The 17,176-nt window shown below is 50.2% G+C and overlaps 1 protein-coding gene across 11 annotated transcripts in view; it reads left to right on the forward strand.

Annotated features, from left to right (window-relative positions):
- Positions 1-17,083, forward strand: part of IL34 (interleukin 34) — a 63,626-nt gene extending 46,543 nt beyond the window's left edge. For 7 of the 11 annotated variants that reach the window (XM_019654034.1, XM_019654022.1, XM_019654047.1 and 4 more), the window contains 6 exons: positions 6,677-7,089; positions 12,606-12,739; positions 13,574-13,651; positions 13,917-14,078; positions 16,086-16,221; positions 16,452-17,083. In XM_019654034.1, the coding sequence (XP_019509579.1) occupies positions 7,062-7,089; positions 12,606-12,739; positions 13,574-13,651; positions 13,917-14,078; positions 16,086-16,221; positions 16,452-16,627 (714 nt within the window). In that variant the 5' untranslated portion in view covers positions 6,677-7,061 and the 3' untranslated portion in view covers positions 16,628-17,083. Of the gene's footprint in view, positions 1-6,676; positions 7,090-7,600; positions 8,018-12,605; positions 12,740-13,573; positions 13,652-13,916; positions 14,079-16,085; positions 16,222-16,451 lie in introns of those variants that run through there. The other 4 variants (XM_019654076.1, XM_019654086.1, XM_019654013.1 and 1 more) reach the window with 4 other exon arrangements.
- The last annotated feature ends 93 nt before the right edge of the window (positions 17,084-17,176 follow it).

Consider the following 17,176-nt stretch of genomic DNA (forward strand, 5'->3'; position numbering starts at 1 on the left):
TAGTGGTTTAAAGCAAACATTGATTATTTCTTCTGATTCTGTGGCTGGGATTCTGGGCTGACTTGATGGCCTAGGATAGCCTCACTCTAGGCCTGTGTCCTCACAGCACCTCCTTGTAGGAGGCTAGCCAGGAATTGTTTACCTGATGTGAATAGAAGACAAGCCTCACGGCACAAGCACATCCCGTAGGTCTGAGCAAGTCATATGGCCAAGCTCCCATGTAAAGGGCGGAGAAATAGAGATTCCTTTGCAGGCTGGACTTGTACTGAATGGGAACCCTGGGTGCTAGCCATTCTGACCCAGCCCACCTCTCTGAATGAGACTGACTTCATAGATGTGGGTCCTGTGTTATTCGTATATCCCAGGTCTAGAATCCTCTTTCCATTGGTAGAACAGAGTGGAATTAACCAGAATAAATCATTCCTGTTTCTGCTTTTGTTTGTCTCCCTTTCTCTGTGGCCTAAACTCAGTCCTGCTTTTCTTCTGTCTCCCCTTGAATAGAGCATCTGTGACTCACTCCTCATGGCTGCCTGTTGTTGTCCCTCCCTTATTCTCAAAGGACAGAATGGCTCGATTCACAGGAGGAGGATGGAGTCGGGCATGTGGCCTTGGGCCAGCTTCCTCCCCCACGGACCCCTGTTTCCTCATCTCTAGGATGTGGGGGTTGCATGGAATGTCTCTGAGGCCCTTGTGGCCCAGCCCTGCTTATAGGGAAGTGGTTAGGCTGGAGGAGGTGGTCCAATGCTGTGTCCCCTGGGCCTCAGGTCATGCTGGCTATTTTGGGGAGAATGCACCATGTAGGTGGAATAGATTGGTTGCAAAAGTCGCCCCAATTCTTCACACACCCCCATCCATGCCTTTAACAATGATGTTTTGCAGCCCCTTCCATCAAGAAGTGGAGTCTGTTCTCTGCCCTGCCTCCATCTGGTTTGGCCTATAGAATGTGTTAGAAATGATGGTGTGATTGTCCTGTGCCTTGGCTTCAAGGGCTCTTGACTCATTGGCTCCCGTTCTTGGAATCCTGCCTCTGTCATGAGATCAAAGCTAGGCTAGCCTCCTGGGGGTGAGTCATTCCAGCTGAGGCCAACCTAGACCAGCCAGCACCCCCCACCAACCCACCAGAGTGAGCGAGCCCAGCCTAGATCAGCCCAGCCCAGCCTAGGTCGGCCGAGTCCCAGCCAACCTATAGTTTCGTGAAAAATAAGAAATAATTGTTGTTTGCAGTCACTTAGGTTGGGGTGGTTTGTTACACAGCTGGTAGAGGGCACTTGGGCTGTGGGTGTACTGAATAGACATCTACATCTCCTCTCAGGCTGGGGCACAGGCTCCAGATTCCAACTCGAGTTCCAGGCTCCCTCCCCATGAAGGGGGAGACACCTTGGTTCTCAGGCAGGTGGCTTTGGCAAGGAGAGAGCAGTGAAGGTCCCAGGGGGAGCAGGTCCTTGCTGCCAGACCTGGATGGACATGGCAACACAGGATCAGCACAGAAATACCGTTTTTNTGTTGGTATTATCATTGCGCTCTTCCCGGTTGAGGCAGATCAGTCGCCGGCCTCTGGATGGCCACTCACAGCGGCTCTTGGCAGCTCATATAGGGAGCCGGCTGCTTACGCTGGCTGCTGGCCACACATGGTAGCTTATGGCAGCCCACTGCAGCCTGTGCCGTCGCCGGGGACTCATGGCAGCCCAGCTCCAGATCGAGCTGTTGCTCAGCATCTTAGCTGCAGAGGGCAGTGTCACTGGCCCTCATGTGGGGTCCGAACTGGGGCCCTGCTGCTCAGAGCTGGTGTCCCAAGCCAGCTCTTAACCAGTGTGCCACTCAGCCGGCCCCAGGCTGTGGTTTCTAAGTACCATTTCTCACTAAAAGGGTTCCTTGGAAAAGTAGCTGATTTTGAGTCTGAGGCAGAAAATGTACAAGATGAGCTGGAACCTCCAGTCATGCCTGAAAACAAGGAAGCTATTGAAGATGAGTGGAGTCATGTCAATAGGACAGGAACCTACTGGAAGGACCTCTTACTAGACAAATGATGACATAATTTGAATATCAAAAAGAATAACAAACAGCCACTTTGAAAAACAGCTTGGCAATTTCTTTGTTATTATTATTAACTAAAAAAAATTTTTTTTATTGGGGAACAGCCATGGTCATTGGTTACACATTGTTTTCATGCTACAATGGCATAGTTGACTCTTTTAGGGAGGGCACAGCTCATAGTCGCCTATGTGGGGATCGAACCTGCAACCTTGATGTGATCAGCACCATACTCTAATCAACTGAGCTAACCGGTCACCCTTGCAATTTCTTATTAATAAATCTCCAGCTATCATATGACCCAGGGGCTTACTCCTACGTATGTACCTAAAAGAAATAAAAACGTATGTCCCCAGAAAGACCTGTATTCAAGTGTATGTGGCAGCTTTATTGATAGTTGCCAAAACCTGGTACAATGAAATACTACTCAGTAATAAAAGGAACAGATTACCGATACACTCAGCAACATGGATGGATCCCAAGCATTTGCTAAGTGAAAGAAGACAGGACAGAAATGGCAATATACTATTATGATTCTGTTTGTATAATATTCTGGAAAAAAAATATCTGGGAAAATAAATTAGATAAGCGATTGCCAGAAGTGTGGAGTGGGGAAGTGGATTGACTGCAAAGGGACACAAGGGAACTTTTTAGGGTGACAGAAATATTCTATATCTTGAATAAGGTGTTAGTGTGTATATTTGGTGAAACTCATCAAACTGTACACTGAAAGAAGATGAACCTTAATGTATGCCAATTATATCTTAATAAACCTGACTTAAAAGTAACTTCAATGAATTGAAATACAAAAATTAAAAAATTAATGAATTCAAAATAAACTAAAAAAACATCATTCATTACCTTTAGAGGGAACAACTCATGCTGAAAGCTGGTAAGTAAAGGGAAAGAATCAAACTTGTAGCTTGCTTTTTCTTCACAGACCAAACTTTAAGATAAGAAAATAGACGAACAAGGAAAGTTCTACTTTATAGAAGAATTGATCGAGTTAGAAAGTCACCACCTAATGAAATACTGGACCAAGGCTATAATCATCTGTGTCTGATGAAAGGTGAAGTTGATGGAGAACTTTATAATGGATGGATCCAGAAGAAAGAACATGACGTTATCTCACTAAAGTGGGACAAGCAGACTTCCTGTGCCTCCTGATGTAACGCAATACCTCCTAGGAAAATTATACTTGAGCCCAGTGAAGCTTCTCAATCTGAATATTTGAAATACAGAGATAAATATGTTAAGTGATATTCCAAAGATGTAATCAGCCAAATCCAGAATGTGGGGAGTCTGCAGGACAAGTGACCCAGTTTTTTCAACAACAGCAAAAATGGAGAGTAAATTATTATATATTAAAAAGTCTTAAGAGGGCCGGCTGAGTGGCACGTTGGTTAAGAGCTGGCTTGGGACACCAGCTCTGAGCAGCAGGGCCCCGGTTCAGATCCCATATGAGGGCCAGTGACACTGTCCTCTACAGCTAAGATGCTGAACAACAGCTCGACCTGGAGCTGGGCTGCTGTGAGTCGCCGGCGACGGCGTAGGCTNCTCACAGTTGCTGCAAGGAGAAAAGATATAATCATTTTGTTACACTGATTGTAAACTTGTTGGCACATGGTCAATCCTTAGTAAATAACAATTAGTTCTCAGATTATGCTAACTGCTTTCCTGTGGTTTGGCATTTAGGTTGTTTCAAGTTTGCTTTCCTCAAGTGTAAATAGTAATGCAATGGATACTTTAGGTGTACAGCTTTTCTTATTTTAAAATTATTTTTGGGTATAGTTATAGATCTTTATCCATAGTACAAATTAGTGTTAAAGGGGTTTAGATCCATGCACTCTGCCAGAAGCCATGCATTGCTTTTTCTTTTCTTTAATTTGATTTGGGAACACTGTGGTTTTCCAGAGCCCATCAGCTCCAAGTCAAGCCATTGTTTTCAATCTAGTTGTGGAGGGCGCAGCTCCTTGGCCCATGTGGGGATTGAACCAGCAGCCTTGGTGTTATGGGCACTGCGCTCTAACCACCTGAGCTAACCGGCTGCCCCCATGCATTGCTTTTGAATTAGCCCTGCTTCCAATCAGAGGGAGCTCCTTGGGAGGATTAAGCACTGAAATCATTGCCGCCCCTGGAAAACCGTTTCTGCCTTCTGACTCCCCCAGCTTACCCCCTGGTCTCTGTTTGGTGGTTTCTCATCTTCCCTTTAGCTACACACTCTTTCCCATGATACTGTTTTCTACTCATTTATCTCCTTGTCTCTCCCACTGGCCTGTGTTCCTCTCCCTGGAATCACAACTTACTAGTTCCCAGCACAGTGCCCAGACTTGGTAGACACATAAATGTTAACTGTAAAAATGGCATCTAGTGACTAATATTGCCACTGGACCTATGGACTTCTCTGAGATTCAGCGTTCAGATAACATTCTTTGAGCACCTGTGGCTGGTGTCATCCTTGGTTCCATGACATCTTGTTACTTAGACAGTTTTCTCTTAAGTGTGGGTTGTGTACCCCTGGTTAATGTTGGGTGGTGTTACGTGGTACCTGGATCCTGCATTAAAAACATTGAATCCCAGAGTGTGGAAATTATTTTTCGGTTCGTTTTCAACCCTTCTTACTTCTCTAAAACATAGTTTCTCAGCGTCAGCACTGTTGATATTTGGGGCCAAAACACTTTGTTGGTGGGTGCGGGGGTGCCCCGCGCATGATAGAATGTTTACAGCATCTCTGGCCCCCACCCACTAAATGCCAGTAGCATCTCCACCCCCAGTTGTGACAGACAGAAATATGTCTAGGCGTTGCCAAACATCACCCAGGGAACAAAATCCACCTCCCGGCTGAGAACTGCTCTAGGAGAAAGACAGCCTGGTGCTAATATATTTTAACACCTCTCTAACCCTTGCCAATCTTCTTTTTCTAAAAAAAAGAGTGGATCCCTAGGTCAGAGCCTTCAGCAGGCCAAGCTTTCTCACTAGAATTTATTTACGTTATTTAGCATTTCTTGATGTCACCTTCTCATTTTGGCAAGTGAGAGCTGTTTGTCGCTTAATGAAAGTGTTATAAAGTTTTCTTTACAAATAAATTTAAGTAAAAAGGTGAGCGAATATGGAGAAATAGATCTCCGTATATGTAGATATGGCCTGAATAATTGTGCTAGACACCTGGCTCTAAGTTAGGAAATGCTGAGGTAGGCATCTGCCTGTTTGATGCTTCTCTCATTTGTTGCACTGGGCAGGTTTTCATGTTTTGTTTTAACTAAGACAACAACACTCCAGGCATCTGATGTGGGCGCCAAGCCTCCCAAATGCGGTGACACTGATCACATATATGCGGTACCTGTCGGAAACGTACTGCCTGCTGCAAGCGTTTGGTCTGCGGACCCAGGAGTGGGTCTCACTTAATAAAATTGTTCAGATGGCTTTGAGTCTGGCTTTTCTCAGAGAATGGGAGNCCCCAAGTCCTACCTACTTTCCCCTCATGCCATCAACCTGTGGCCATTTCCCTGACTAGAGGGAAACAGGGAGAGAACAAGGGCATGGAACAGAACCAAGTGAGAGACTGAGTTTCAGAGCTGGCTCTGTTGCTGGCCAACTCAGCCTCTTAGAGCCTCAGCTTCCTCTTCTGCAAAATGGGGACAACAGCCCATACATCATGGAGTCCAGTGAGGGATAGATGAGATGACCATACGAGATCACTGACCTTCGTGCCCTGTTAGTAAGGGCTTCCTAACACAAGTGGGTATTGCCCTGAAGGAGTGGCCACCAGCAGTCTGGGTTTGAATTCTTGTTGCACTTCTTACATTCTGTGTGACCTTGGATAAGTGTCTTAACCTTTCTGGGCCCTGATTGCTTCATTGATAAAGTGAGATATTTAGGGCCCCATAAGATTGTTGTGAGGATTCAGAGAATATAAAGGCCTTAACCCTGGGCCTAGCATGTAGTAAGCACTCAGGAAGAGCTATCCCATCATTATCATAGGGTTGCTAAATTTAGCAAATAAAAATAAATACAGGACTCCCACTTAATTTGGACTTGCTCATAAACAATGAAATTTTTTTTAGCATAAGTATATCCCATGCAAAGTTTGAGACATACTTATACTAAAAAGTATTCATGCCATAATTATATTAAAAAATATGTGTTCTTCTGAAATTCAAATTTAACTGGGTACCTGGTATTTCACCTGGCAACCTTATTAAGTGGGAATGCAGATTTGGGGTAATAGGAGCAGGAGGCTAAGCCTGAAGGTGAGTGGAAGGGTGAACCGTCTGCCCTTTTAACCTCCCTGTAGCCCGAGTCCTTCACATAATTTACCTGCAATCTCACCTCCTTCAGGAAGCTCCCTTGATTTAACCCACATGGCCTGTTCATTCCTTGGTTTTGCTTTTGTTCAGGCTGCTAGCCGGTGTCATCGTAACTCACTCCTGGGCTGGTGCCACCCTTTGGGTGTTCTGAGTCATTGCTTGTATGTGAGCCTGTGTCCCTCAGTAGCCAGCTGCCAGGACTGCATGCCTCTGGCCCTTCCCAGGGGTCCCGGCCGGGCAGTGGGTGCAGCACAGTAGGCTCTCGGTGCCTGCAGCTGATGGCTGAGTGGCAGCACTGCTCTTACATAATTGGTTTCTCTCCTCCTTTCTCTTTCCAGAGCCAGATTTCACACTGAGCAGCTGCAGACGGAGAAATCAGAGAAAGCACAACCCAGCCCCAGATTCCGAGGGGCCTGCTGGGGACTCTCTCCTTCTGCTTAGGAGGGAAGACCCCCGAGGCCGCTGTCTCAGGCCGGGTCCTGGCTGCCATGGGACTTACAGCTGCTGCCTTCCGGCTGCCTTCTTCACTGCCAGGCAGATAAGGGTGGTGCTGCCCCAGGAACACCTGCTGCCCCTTACCAGACCGTCCTCTGTGGCCAGTCCTTTCCCTACTTTGGGCCACCTGTGCTGACCCAAGGCCATGTAGGCCCTACTCGGGCCTCTGTGGATAGATACACCACCGGGGACACCGCCTCTGCTCTCTGGGGGACCCAGCGCACCACCATGCACCGTGGATTCGCCTGGCTCCACTGTGAGTACTGGGGGGTCTGTGGGGACCGCCCCAGGGAGGCCTTGGCCCAGAGCCGGGCTCTGCCGTAGCCATGGCAACTGGGCCATTCTTGCTGGTGAGAAGTTGAGATGTTTCCCAGCTTAGTGCAGGAGCCTCCAGGAATTCCCACGCCCGCCCTCTGCCCTGTGTCCAGCTGACCCCAGCTCAGGCGGGCATGGTAGGTACGAGCCTTAGGTTCGGTGGGCGCAGTTAGCAGGTGATTATGGGGACTGGGCAGGCACTGGGGGTAGGTGTAGCACCACCTTCTCAGACTCATCAGTGCTAGCGAGTAGGGTGGGGACAGAGGTGTCAGAGAGAGGGTTTCTGGCTTCCCTGGGTGTGGCCAGCCAGTGGTGAGGGCTTGTGAGAAGGTGCCAGGTGCCCGGAGAAGGCAAACTGTTCCTTCTACCCCTAAAGAACTAAATGAAAAGGCAAAAAGAGAACAGCGTTGTTGATAAAAATAAGTTGAAATGAGGACAGAAAAAAAAAACAAAAAAGGACCTAGAAACCTCTCAAGCCTGCTGGTGGGAGGCCAGACCAAGATCCCATCAGACTCTGAGATTCAATTTAATTGACTTAAATTCAACACATTTTTCTGGTGCCTCCCACGTGCCCACTGGAGAGTTACTGTCATGCTGACAAGGACCTGGGCTGTCTTGGGCTTTGTTCTTCAATGCCCGGCACGGAGTTAGGTGCTGGGAACTCTGCCCAATGGATGAGGTCGGAGCTTGATGCTGCGAGGAGTTTGCAGAGGAGTTGGGTCCAGCCTGGCCCTTGTGGAGGGATCCTGAAAAGGGTCAGGGCCTTTGGAACGGGTGGAAGGACACAGACCCCGTATTCTGGAAGCTTCCAAGTCATGAGGAGTAGGAGGAACAGCCTGGGTGAGGTGCCACTTGGAATGGTCTTGAAGGTGCGTGGTGTTCACACAGGTAGCCAATGGGGAGGTGAGGACAGTGCTCCAGGTAGAGGGACCAGCATGAGCAGAGGCTCAGAGGTGGGAGAGACAGCGAGGGGCCAAGCTGGAAAGCTGGGTGGGCACAGACGGCTGAGGCCTTGGAAGCCAGGATGAAGAGCACCCAATTCATGAGATAACAGGGAGCCCTGGAAGGTTTGCGATCTGACTTGAGGGTGTGATTGGGAGCTACTCTGCTCTGGGAAGTCCAATACTTGCAGGAGCTGCAGCCTTCCAGACAGGAAGTAATGAGGGCGAGTTCTGGAGATGGAAGTGAGGATGAGAAGGCACGGTAGAGGGGCCAAAGCTGGCAGATCACAGGACCTGGCGAGGATTGGCTGTAGGGTGAGAGACCGGGAGTGGGTGTAGACCAGGGGCTTGCAGAGGGGCTGGGGTGCTGGAGAAGGATTGGTTGCTGTAACAAATTACCACAAACTTGGTGGCTTAAAACAGCAGAAATTGATTCTGTCCCAATGCTGGAGGCCAGAAGTCTGAAGTCAAGGTGTGGGCAGGGCCATAGTCCCTCCGATGGCTCTAGGGGAGGATCCTGACTGCATCCTCCAGCTTCTAGCGGCTCCTGGAGTTCCCTGGCTTGTGACAGCGTCAGTCCAACTTCGGCCTCCATCTTCACATGGTCTTTCCCTCTGTGCCTCTGTGCCCGCTCCTCTTCTTTCTTTCTTTCTTTTTTTCCCCTTCTCCTCTTCTTATAAGGACACCAGTCATTGGATTAAGGGTGGGCCTGAATTACATATGCAGTAACCCTATTTCCAAACGAGGTTTCATCTGAGGTTCTGGGTGAATAAGAATATTTTGGGGGGTGCTATTCAACCCCCTATGCAAGCTGGGGTGGGGGTGGTGGACAAGCCCCATTTATCACTGCACAAACAGCTGTCTCAGGGAGGGGGGCCAATCCCCCACACCAGGGAACCAGGAGGGGATCTCCGTCCTCACGTCGTCGCTTTTTCTTCAGCCTCCTCTTCTGTCTTGCAGGCCTTGTACTTCCTGGGGGGAGGGGGGGGTCAAGGCGAGCCTCCCAACCAAGGTCAGGTTTGCACTGGCTGTGGGGCTCCTGGTATACAGAGTGGCCATGAGGCTACAGTCAAGTCCCTGCCTAGTCACCTGTTTGCTGACCTGTTTGTCAGGGTGGAGGCAGCAGAAAAGAAGCTTAAAATTGGAAATGGGCAACAGACTTGGTAAAAGTCTGTCCGGGGGAAGGCAGATCATCTGTGGACAGAGTTCCTGGTGCAGCCCACGCGTGCTGGCAGGCATGGTGGTTCTGTAAGACTCATTCCCTGCTTCGAGCCCTCAGATGCCAGGCCCTGAAGGCTCTGGACGAGGACTAGATCAGGGCAGCTGGAGCAAGACTTGGGGGGGGAGTGGGGGCGGGGGCAGCCCGTGGTGATTGCCACGTGGGAAAGAAGACCCAATGTGGACAGAGATACTGATTTTTAAAAACAAGATATAAATTCAGATATTTATGTGAAACCTTTGTGAACCGGATGTGGCCCTTGGAATACCAGTTTGCAACTCGCTCTAGGCCAGTGGTTCTCCACCTTCCTAATGCCGCGACCCCTTAATACAGTTCCTCATATTGTGGTGACCCCCCAACCATCAAATTATTTTCATTGCTCCTCTATAACTGTAATTTTGCTACTGTTATGAATCGTAATGTAAATATCTTTTTGTTTTCCGATGGTCTTAGGCGACCCCTGTGAAAGGGTCGTTCGACCCCCAAAGGGTTGAGAACCGCTGCCAATGGTTCTTCAAGTGTGATTCCCAGACCAGCATCAGCGTCAGCTGGGTGCTTATTAGAAATGCAAATTCTCTGGCCCCACCCCAGACCTACTGAATCATACACTCTGGAGTGGGGCCCACCCAGCTCTCCAGGAGATTCAGATGCATGCTTCCATTCCTCTGCTTGAGGTGAACCCCAAAAGTTCTCAGTCATCAAGCCCGGGTGGTGGTTGCCGCATCGTGTATCCACATACTAGGGGCTAAGCTGTCTGGTCAAGATAATGAGTGAGTTGAACAGATGGTGCTAGAAACAGATTGACAGGGGCTAGTGTAGGCAGGGAAGACCCTGGGGAGGGAAAGAGTCTTGGTGAGACCTTGAACGAGGTCTGCAGTGTGAGAGAACTCCCAGGGAAGGGGCAAAGTGTGAGCAAAACCCCAGGCAAGGGTGATCATGACCTGCAGGGGTGCCAAGCTGAGAGGGTGAATGCCTTAGACACAAGACAGAAAGCAAGCTGGCTCAGTTTGTGTTTATCTGTTCCTTTGTCCAAATACTGGGTCAAGTACATGGAAAGAGAGAGAGATGGGAAGTGCAAGATGGGTTGCAAATTTGCAACTTTGCAAAAAATGTGGTTGTCAGAGTTCTATGAGAGGAAGGGCTGCTGGGCTTCTGCCCTTATGGGGCCCAGGGCTTGAGTAAACCTGAGGGGTCCAGGAGGAGCACAGGCATGGCGGCAGGACTGAGAAGGATGTGGGGAAGCGAAGGCGAGTGAGGGTTTAAGAACAAAAGTCTTCCTAAGTGCCAGGGAGGTGAGTGGGGAAAGTCCAGTCAGTAAGTCCTACTTATAACCAGGGGTGGATTAAGGAGGTGACTCAGCCTGTCGAACTGATTTGGGGGTGGGGGGAAGAGAAAGAAAGAAAAAAATAGAGAAGAAAAGAAAAAATATGATTGCTTTTGACTATAACAATAGATATTGATTGTAGAATATGAAATATAAACAGCGTAAAACTCTCCCATAGAGATTTGGTAGTTTTCCCTACCACACATTTCCTGTGCATACACATATGTCATTAACAAAATTCAAGTCATGCTATGTACCCAGATATGGAGTGTTGAGTCATACTTTTAAGAAACTTCCCTAGGGCCGGCCGAGTGGCGCCTTGGTTAAGAGCTGGCTTGGGACGCCAGAGGACCCCGGTTCGGATCCCACATGAGGGCCAGTGACACTGCCCTCTACAGCTAAGATGCTGAACAACAGCTCGACCTGGAGCTGGGCTGCCGTGAGTCGCTGGCGATGGCGTAGGCTGTAGCCCCTGTGGCAGTGGGTTGCCATGGGCTGCCATGAGCTACCATGTGTAGTGAGTGGGCAGCAGCCTCCGTGAGTGGCCATTCAGAAGCCGGTGACTGATCTGCCTCGCCCGGGAAAAGCACAATGATGGTGCCAACTTGGGCCAGTGAAGCAACATCCTCCACAACTAGACTGAAGAACAAAAGGACAGCAACTAGTCTGTTCCCCTTCCCCCAATTCCCCAGCACTGTTCCCATCCCCGAATTCCCCAATTAAAAAAATCTTTAAAAAAACAACAACAAAACTTCCCTAGGCATATCATCAGTATTTTTCTTATCACATAAGCATGCCATAAAGCACTCTCTGACAATGTGATTTTTATTGGCTGCATTCATTGTTATTGAACATGTAAGCCATTTACAAGTTTTCACTATTATGACATAATGCTGCAATGGGAACCTTTGTCCATAAGTCTTGTGATTATGCTTCTTTTTTTGTTTTCCTTCAGTTTCATTCCTAGAAATGAGTTTAATGGGTCAAAGGGTGTGAACATTTTGAAGGCTTAGCGGGTCAAAGGGTGTGGCCATTAGTAAGCCCATTAATCACAAAAATTGCCAAATTGCTTTCCAGGATGAGAGCACCTGCCTCCCTATTTTGCCAGCACTAAATGTTATTAAAATAAAACAAAAAAACCCCCACCCACTTTCCATTTCGATGGGTGAAACACAGCATCTTATTGTTTGAATGTAAATTTCTTCATTTTTGTCAGTGTAGTTGGCTTTTTGATATGTCTCTTGCCCGTTTACATTTTGTTCTTTCTGCTCTGATCAAGTTATCTCTTGTTCGTATGTGTTGCAAATTTTCTCAGAGATTTTTCGGAAGGCTAAGAAAAATCACACAGGCTATTTTTTGGAGTCATAGCGACTCCCAGTGGTGAAGGCTGGTAACATTTGGAAGGTGGCAGCTCATTTGTCGGCAGGGAGGAGAAATAGGCTGCGTGAGGTTCGCTTAGCATCCCAGAATGAGCCCTGGACGGAAGGCTACGGCCCTCTGGTACATCGAACTGCCAAGGTCAGACAGAGCAGGGAAGAAAATGGCTTCAGTCACCCAAGAGTCATCTGTAAAGTTGGAACGAGAATCCACACGTCCTGAATCCCCAGACAGGAAATTCAGCAACAGGCTTTGAAAATCCGTTAGCCTTGGACAAGGGGCTGAGGTTGCCCTGGAAGGGAGCTTGTGTCTTCCTCAAGGAGCAAGAGCAGGGAGGAGACAAAACCATCTGCAGGGGGCAGCTTCTTGGGGGGCTCTGCTGGCCAGGAGTGGACGGGCTGGATGGCTCGTGCTGGCCTGGCCTCGCTGTCCTGGTTGTGGGAAGGCCTCCCTGGGGCTCTGTGCCCCACTGCTCCCGCCTCTCCCATGAGGACTGGTGGCCAAGAAAAGGGAGGGCAGTTGTGCACAGCTTTGCACACCGGGCAGTGTGAAGCGGTGTGGGTTGCTCATGTGTTCCTCTTGGGCATGGTCCACAGATCTCGGGATCCTCCTTGGCATGGCCTTAGGGAACCAGGGTTTGGAGGTGTGGCCCTTGACCCAGAGCAAAGAGTGCGCCATCACCGGGTCTCTGCGCGACAAGCTGCAGTACAGGAACCGCCTTCAGTACATGGTAACCACGTGGGCACCTGCTATGTCCCTCTTCCCAAGCCCCTTGGCTCACGGGGCATAGGGTTGTGGAGATTCAGGGTCCTTCTTTGGACCTGTGTCAGTCCTGAGCCTACACGGCCCTTTCTCCGCCATACACCCCGATGCGCCTGGTCTGCATATACTGTCCCTTCTTCCTCTCGCCAGCCATCCAGGGGAGGCCTCCACCCCTCCGACCAGGTCTGACCTTTGATCCCACCTACAGGTGACACCCACCCTGTGACTCAGGAATGGACTCCAAGAAACCTTAGGGGAGTCCCAAACACTTAATATTAGCAGGGGAAATAAGGACCCAGAAATTGGAATGCAGGCTTTTTTTGTAGGGTAGAGACGCTCACGTGTCACATGGCTCTATATGTCTTTCTTTTTAGCTTTGTTGAGATATGATCCACATACTATACAATTCACTCATTTCAGTGTACACGCAATGGTTTTTAGCACACATGCAGACTTGTGCAACCATCACCATACTAAGTTTTAGAGTAAACTTTTAACCTTCCTCACCCCCAAAGTATCTGCTTCTCTCGGGGTAGTATGTTGTCCCTCATACTATTTCTTGGCTGAACCTTCTGCCTTAACAGCAACTAGGTGTTTTGTTTCAGGCTCCCCTGTGTCCCAGAGGAAAGAGAGCTGTCTTATCCTGATGGGGAGTCAAGTGCATTTTCTCTGTACAGGCCACCTCTGCCATCACAGGGCTGCTCCTGGGTTCCCTCCTCCTACAGCAAATCATCTGGGGGTTTGGGGGAGCCTGTCTGAGCTGTTTCTGACTGATCTCACAGTTTGTTCTTTAAATCCACAGAAACACTACTTACCCATCAACTACAAGATCCGTGTGCCTTATGAGGGGGTGCTCAGAGTGGCCAATGTCACCAGGCTGGTGAGAATCCCCTCCTGGGCTGGGGAGTCCCCTGCTCCACGGACATCCCATGGGCCTCTCCTAAGAGCCACATTGGTTTGGCAGGTCCTGTTGCCAATGGCCTTTTTTGACCCTTCCAGCAAGCCTGCCCTTTGTCCAGGCCCAAGGTTGCCTGCTGTTCACAGTGGACGCCTGTGGCTGGCTCCTTATGCAGGGGCAAATGGGTGGGAGGAGGGCCCAGAGAGTGGTGTCTGGAGGGTTTCAATGATGTCTTCTGTCCCTGCAGCAGAGGGCTTGGGTGAGCCAGCAGGAGCTGCGGTATCTGTGGGTCTGGGTGAGTCTCAGTGCCACTGAGTCAGTGCAGGAGGTGCTCCTGGAGGACCATCCATCCTGGAAGTACCTGCAGGATGTCCACAGACTGCTGGTGGATGTCCAGCAAGGCCTCATGGTGAGCCGGGCAGAGGTGTGGGTGGGCAGGGCGTGCGTGTGTGCCGGTGTGTGCGTGCGTGTGCGTGGCGGCCAAGGGCTCTCAAGCGAGAGTGAGAACACCAGGAAAGTTGCGGCATGTCCTGAGTGGTATGGGAAAAATGGGGGAGAGGAGGAGATGGCCAGTGATGACCAAGGGGGGCGCTGGGCTGGGGGGCAGGAGATATGCCTGAGATCCTGTTCCAGGCTCTGTCTGTCTTGCTCTGTGGTCCTGGGCACATCATTGAACCCTGTGGCTTCGTTCCCGCATCTAAGAAACAAGGTTCCTTTGTGGGAGAGGGGAGGAGGGATGAATAGGTGAACTAGCAGGTTTTTAAGGCAATGAAACTCTTTTGTATGATACTGTAATATTGAGTATGTGACATTATGCATTTATCAAAATTCATAGAATGTACAACACAAAGAGTGAAACTTAATGTAAACTATGGACTTCAATGAATTATAATAATAGAAAAGGGGTTCCTGATAACAGCCTGCTCAGGGTTAGTAGAGACCTCGGGCTATGGGTCCTCCAAAAAGCCTGGTGAAAAAAGCAGCCAGATGAGTGTATGCCGTGGGACCCCTCCCTACACCCCATGTTGCCCTGCTCCTCACCTACCCAGCCCTCCTCAGGATTGTGGTACACACCTGCCCCAGGGACCCCCACCTGCTCCCCAGCCAGAACACCCAACAGCATATGTGAGCTTCTGATGACCCCCAGATTAGGGGCTAGCAAATGCTTTTGCAGCTACCTTGAACTTTGAGAAGGCTTTTGAAATTCTGGCAGAGGCCTGGAGCCCTAGCGATTTCCTGGGTAGCTCTTTTGTGCCCTGGGACAAGGGGTCGATGGTGGAGCTGACTTGGGGAAGAGACAGTTTTCCATCCTCAATTTTCCTTGAGAGTGTCTCTGGCTCTGAGAGGTCTTGGGAGCTGGTTTGGGAGCTAGGAAGGAATCGTGGGGTGGGCTAGGGCCCTAGCCACCTGGGCTGTTCAGATTTAACCAGCTTTTCAATCTTTTCTAACAATGTTAGTGGTCTATGACCTGCTCTGAATATGCCCAGCGCTTGTCAGGCAGTCAGTTTTCCCCTGCTAGGGTGTGGGCCATGGGGACAGGCCTCCTTTCCCTGCCACTCGCCTGGCTTGTCTCTCTGAGCCTGCGTATCAAGTCTTTTTTTAGGGCTGCTATAATAAATTACCACTAACTGGTGGCTTAAAACAACAGAAGGTATTCTATGACAGTCCTGGAGACCAGGAATTTCAAATTAAGGTGTGGGCAGGGCCATGCTCCCCCAGAAAGCCCTAGATGGAGGGTCCTTTCCACCTCCTGCAGCTTCTGGTGGCTGCTAGAATTCCTTGGCTTGTGGCAGCATCATTCCAACTTCTGCCTCCGTCTTCACAGGCCTTTCCCTCTGTGCCTCATGTCCTTTCTCTTAGAAGGACACTAGTTGCTTGATTTAGGGCCTACCCTAAAGCCAGGATGATGTCATCCTGAGATCCGTAACGCAATTATTTTTGCAAAGACCCTGTTTCCCAATAGGTCACATTCATAGGTACCAGGAGTTAGGACTTAGACAGTTTGTTTAGGGGGACAGGGGAGGGACACACACTTTAACCCAGTACACTTTACCTACAAGAAGGTCCTTCCCCAGCTTAGGCCCCATATTTCTGGCTAGAACAGTAAGGATGCCCAGACCTCCCCCCTGTCTGGCCTGCCCCCTGCAGTCATTGTTCAAATGATGAGAGAAGAGAAGCCTCTGTGTTGTGCTTGGACAAGGGACATTGAGGGGACTCTCCCCTCACCCTCCCCCCCAGAAGCTTGGTGACTGCAGGAAGAAGGAGAGAAATTGCTCACAGGCCTCCTGGCCACAGGAAGTCTTGTCCTTCTTCTGTGGTTTGCACAGCTCCAGGTGGGACAGCCCCCCACAGCCCTCTGGGGATGTGGCCCTGTCTCTTCACTGGCCGGTGGTCCTAACAGTTTTCTCCCTTCTAGGGTGTGAAGGTGGGCCCCAAGGTGGAAGCAGTGTTGTCTCTCCTGAGTGCCCCGGGGCTGAGCCTGAAGCTGGTGCGGCCCAAAGCCCTGCTGGACAACTGCTTCCGAGTCATGGAGCTGCTGTACTGCTCTTGCTGTAAGGATCTCTGAGTGGACAGGGCTGGGGTAGGAGGCTGGGCGTCTGTGCGCAGGTCCGTCAGTGGCAGAGCCGGCACCGTCCTGGGCATGCCCTCCAATCTCCAGGGTGGCAGGCCATTTCTGGAGCTTGAGATGGGCCCTGCGTATGGGGACAAGAACCATGTGGCTTGGTTGTGGGACAAGGGGAGTGTTGGCCACTCCTGCAAGTCTTTTTTTCCTCTCCTGCAGGTAAACAAAGCTCTATTCTAAACTGGCAGAACTGTGAGGTGCTAAGCCCTCAGCCTCACAGTCCAGAGCCCTCGTCGTCGCAGTGTGTGGCCGCCCAGCTGTACTCTCTATCCCAGCAGCCTCCCACCTCCCTGCCCCACTCCCTGGGATCCCAGGCTGGTCCCCCAGCCCAGTGAAGCTGCTGAGGGCACAGGAGGAGGCCTCCTACCCCAAGTAGTCTGTATGGAGGAGCTCCCACAGTTCAACTGGGCCTGAGCTGTCGCTGGGTGGTGGTGCAGAGTCCCCCTTGGGAGAGGGTATTTTTTCCTTTCAGGGGGATCCTGTGCCCAAGGAGGGCTCAGCTCCCCACCCCCCATACCTCACATGGTCTCACCAAGAATGGCAGGAGCCTGGGGGCACCTGAAGGTGGACAGGACAGAGCTCACAGCCCCTCCTGGCATTGCCCGGGCTGCCTTGCTCACGGCAGTGCTGTCTCCTGGACCGCAGAAGTGGAGAGCTGTGCCGGGTGGGCTGGTGGATGTGGAGGGGACAGGACTCAGCGAAGCCGAGGAGGGAAGTGCCAAGTGCCCTATCTTGCCATAGTGGGTGCTCTTCCAGTTCATTATTTTCTATTAAACACCCGCTTTGTTTTGTTTTGTTTTATTTTGCATTTGCGAGGGTGAACCCGGAATGGCTGTGAACCCCTCCTCCACCTCCTCCTCCAGCTCCAGCCTGCCAAGTGCAAT

Source organism: Hipposideros armiger, unplaced genomic scaffold, assembly GCF_001890085.2.
Source record: "Hipposideros armiger isolate ML-2016 unplaced genomic scaffold, ASM189008v1 scaffold_9, whole genome shotgun sequence".
In the NCBI taxonomy this organism is placed as follows: Eukaryota; Metazoa; Chordata; class Mammalia; order Chiroptera; family Hipposideridae; genus Hipposideros; species Hipposideros armiger.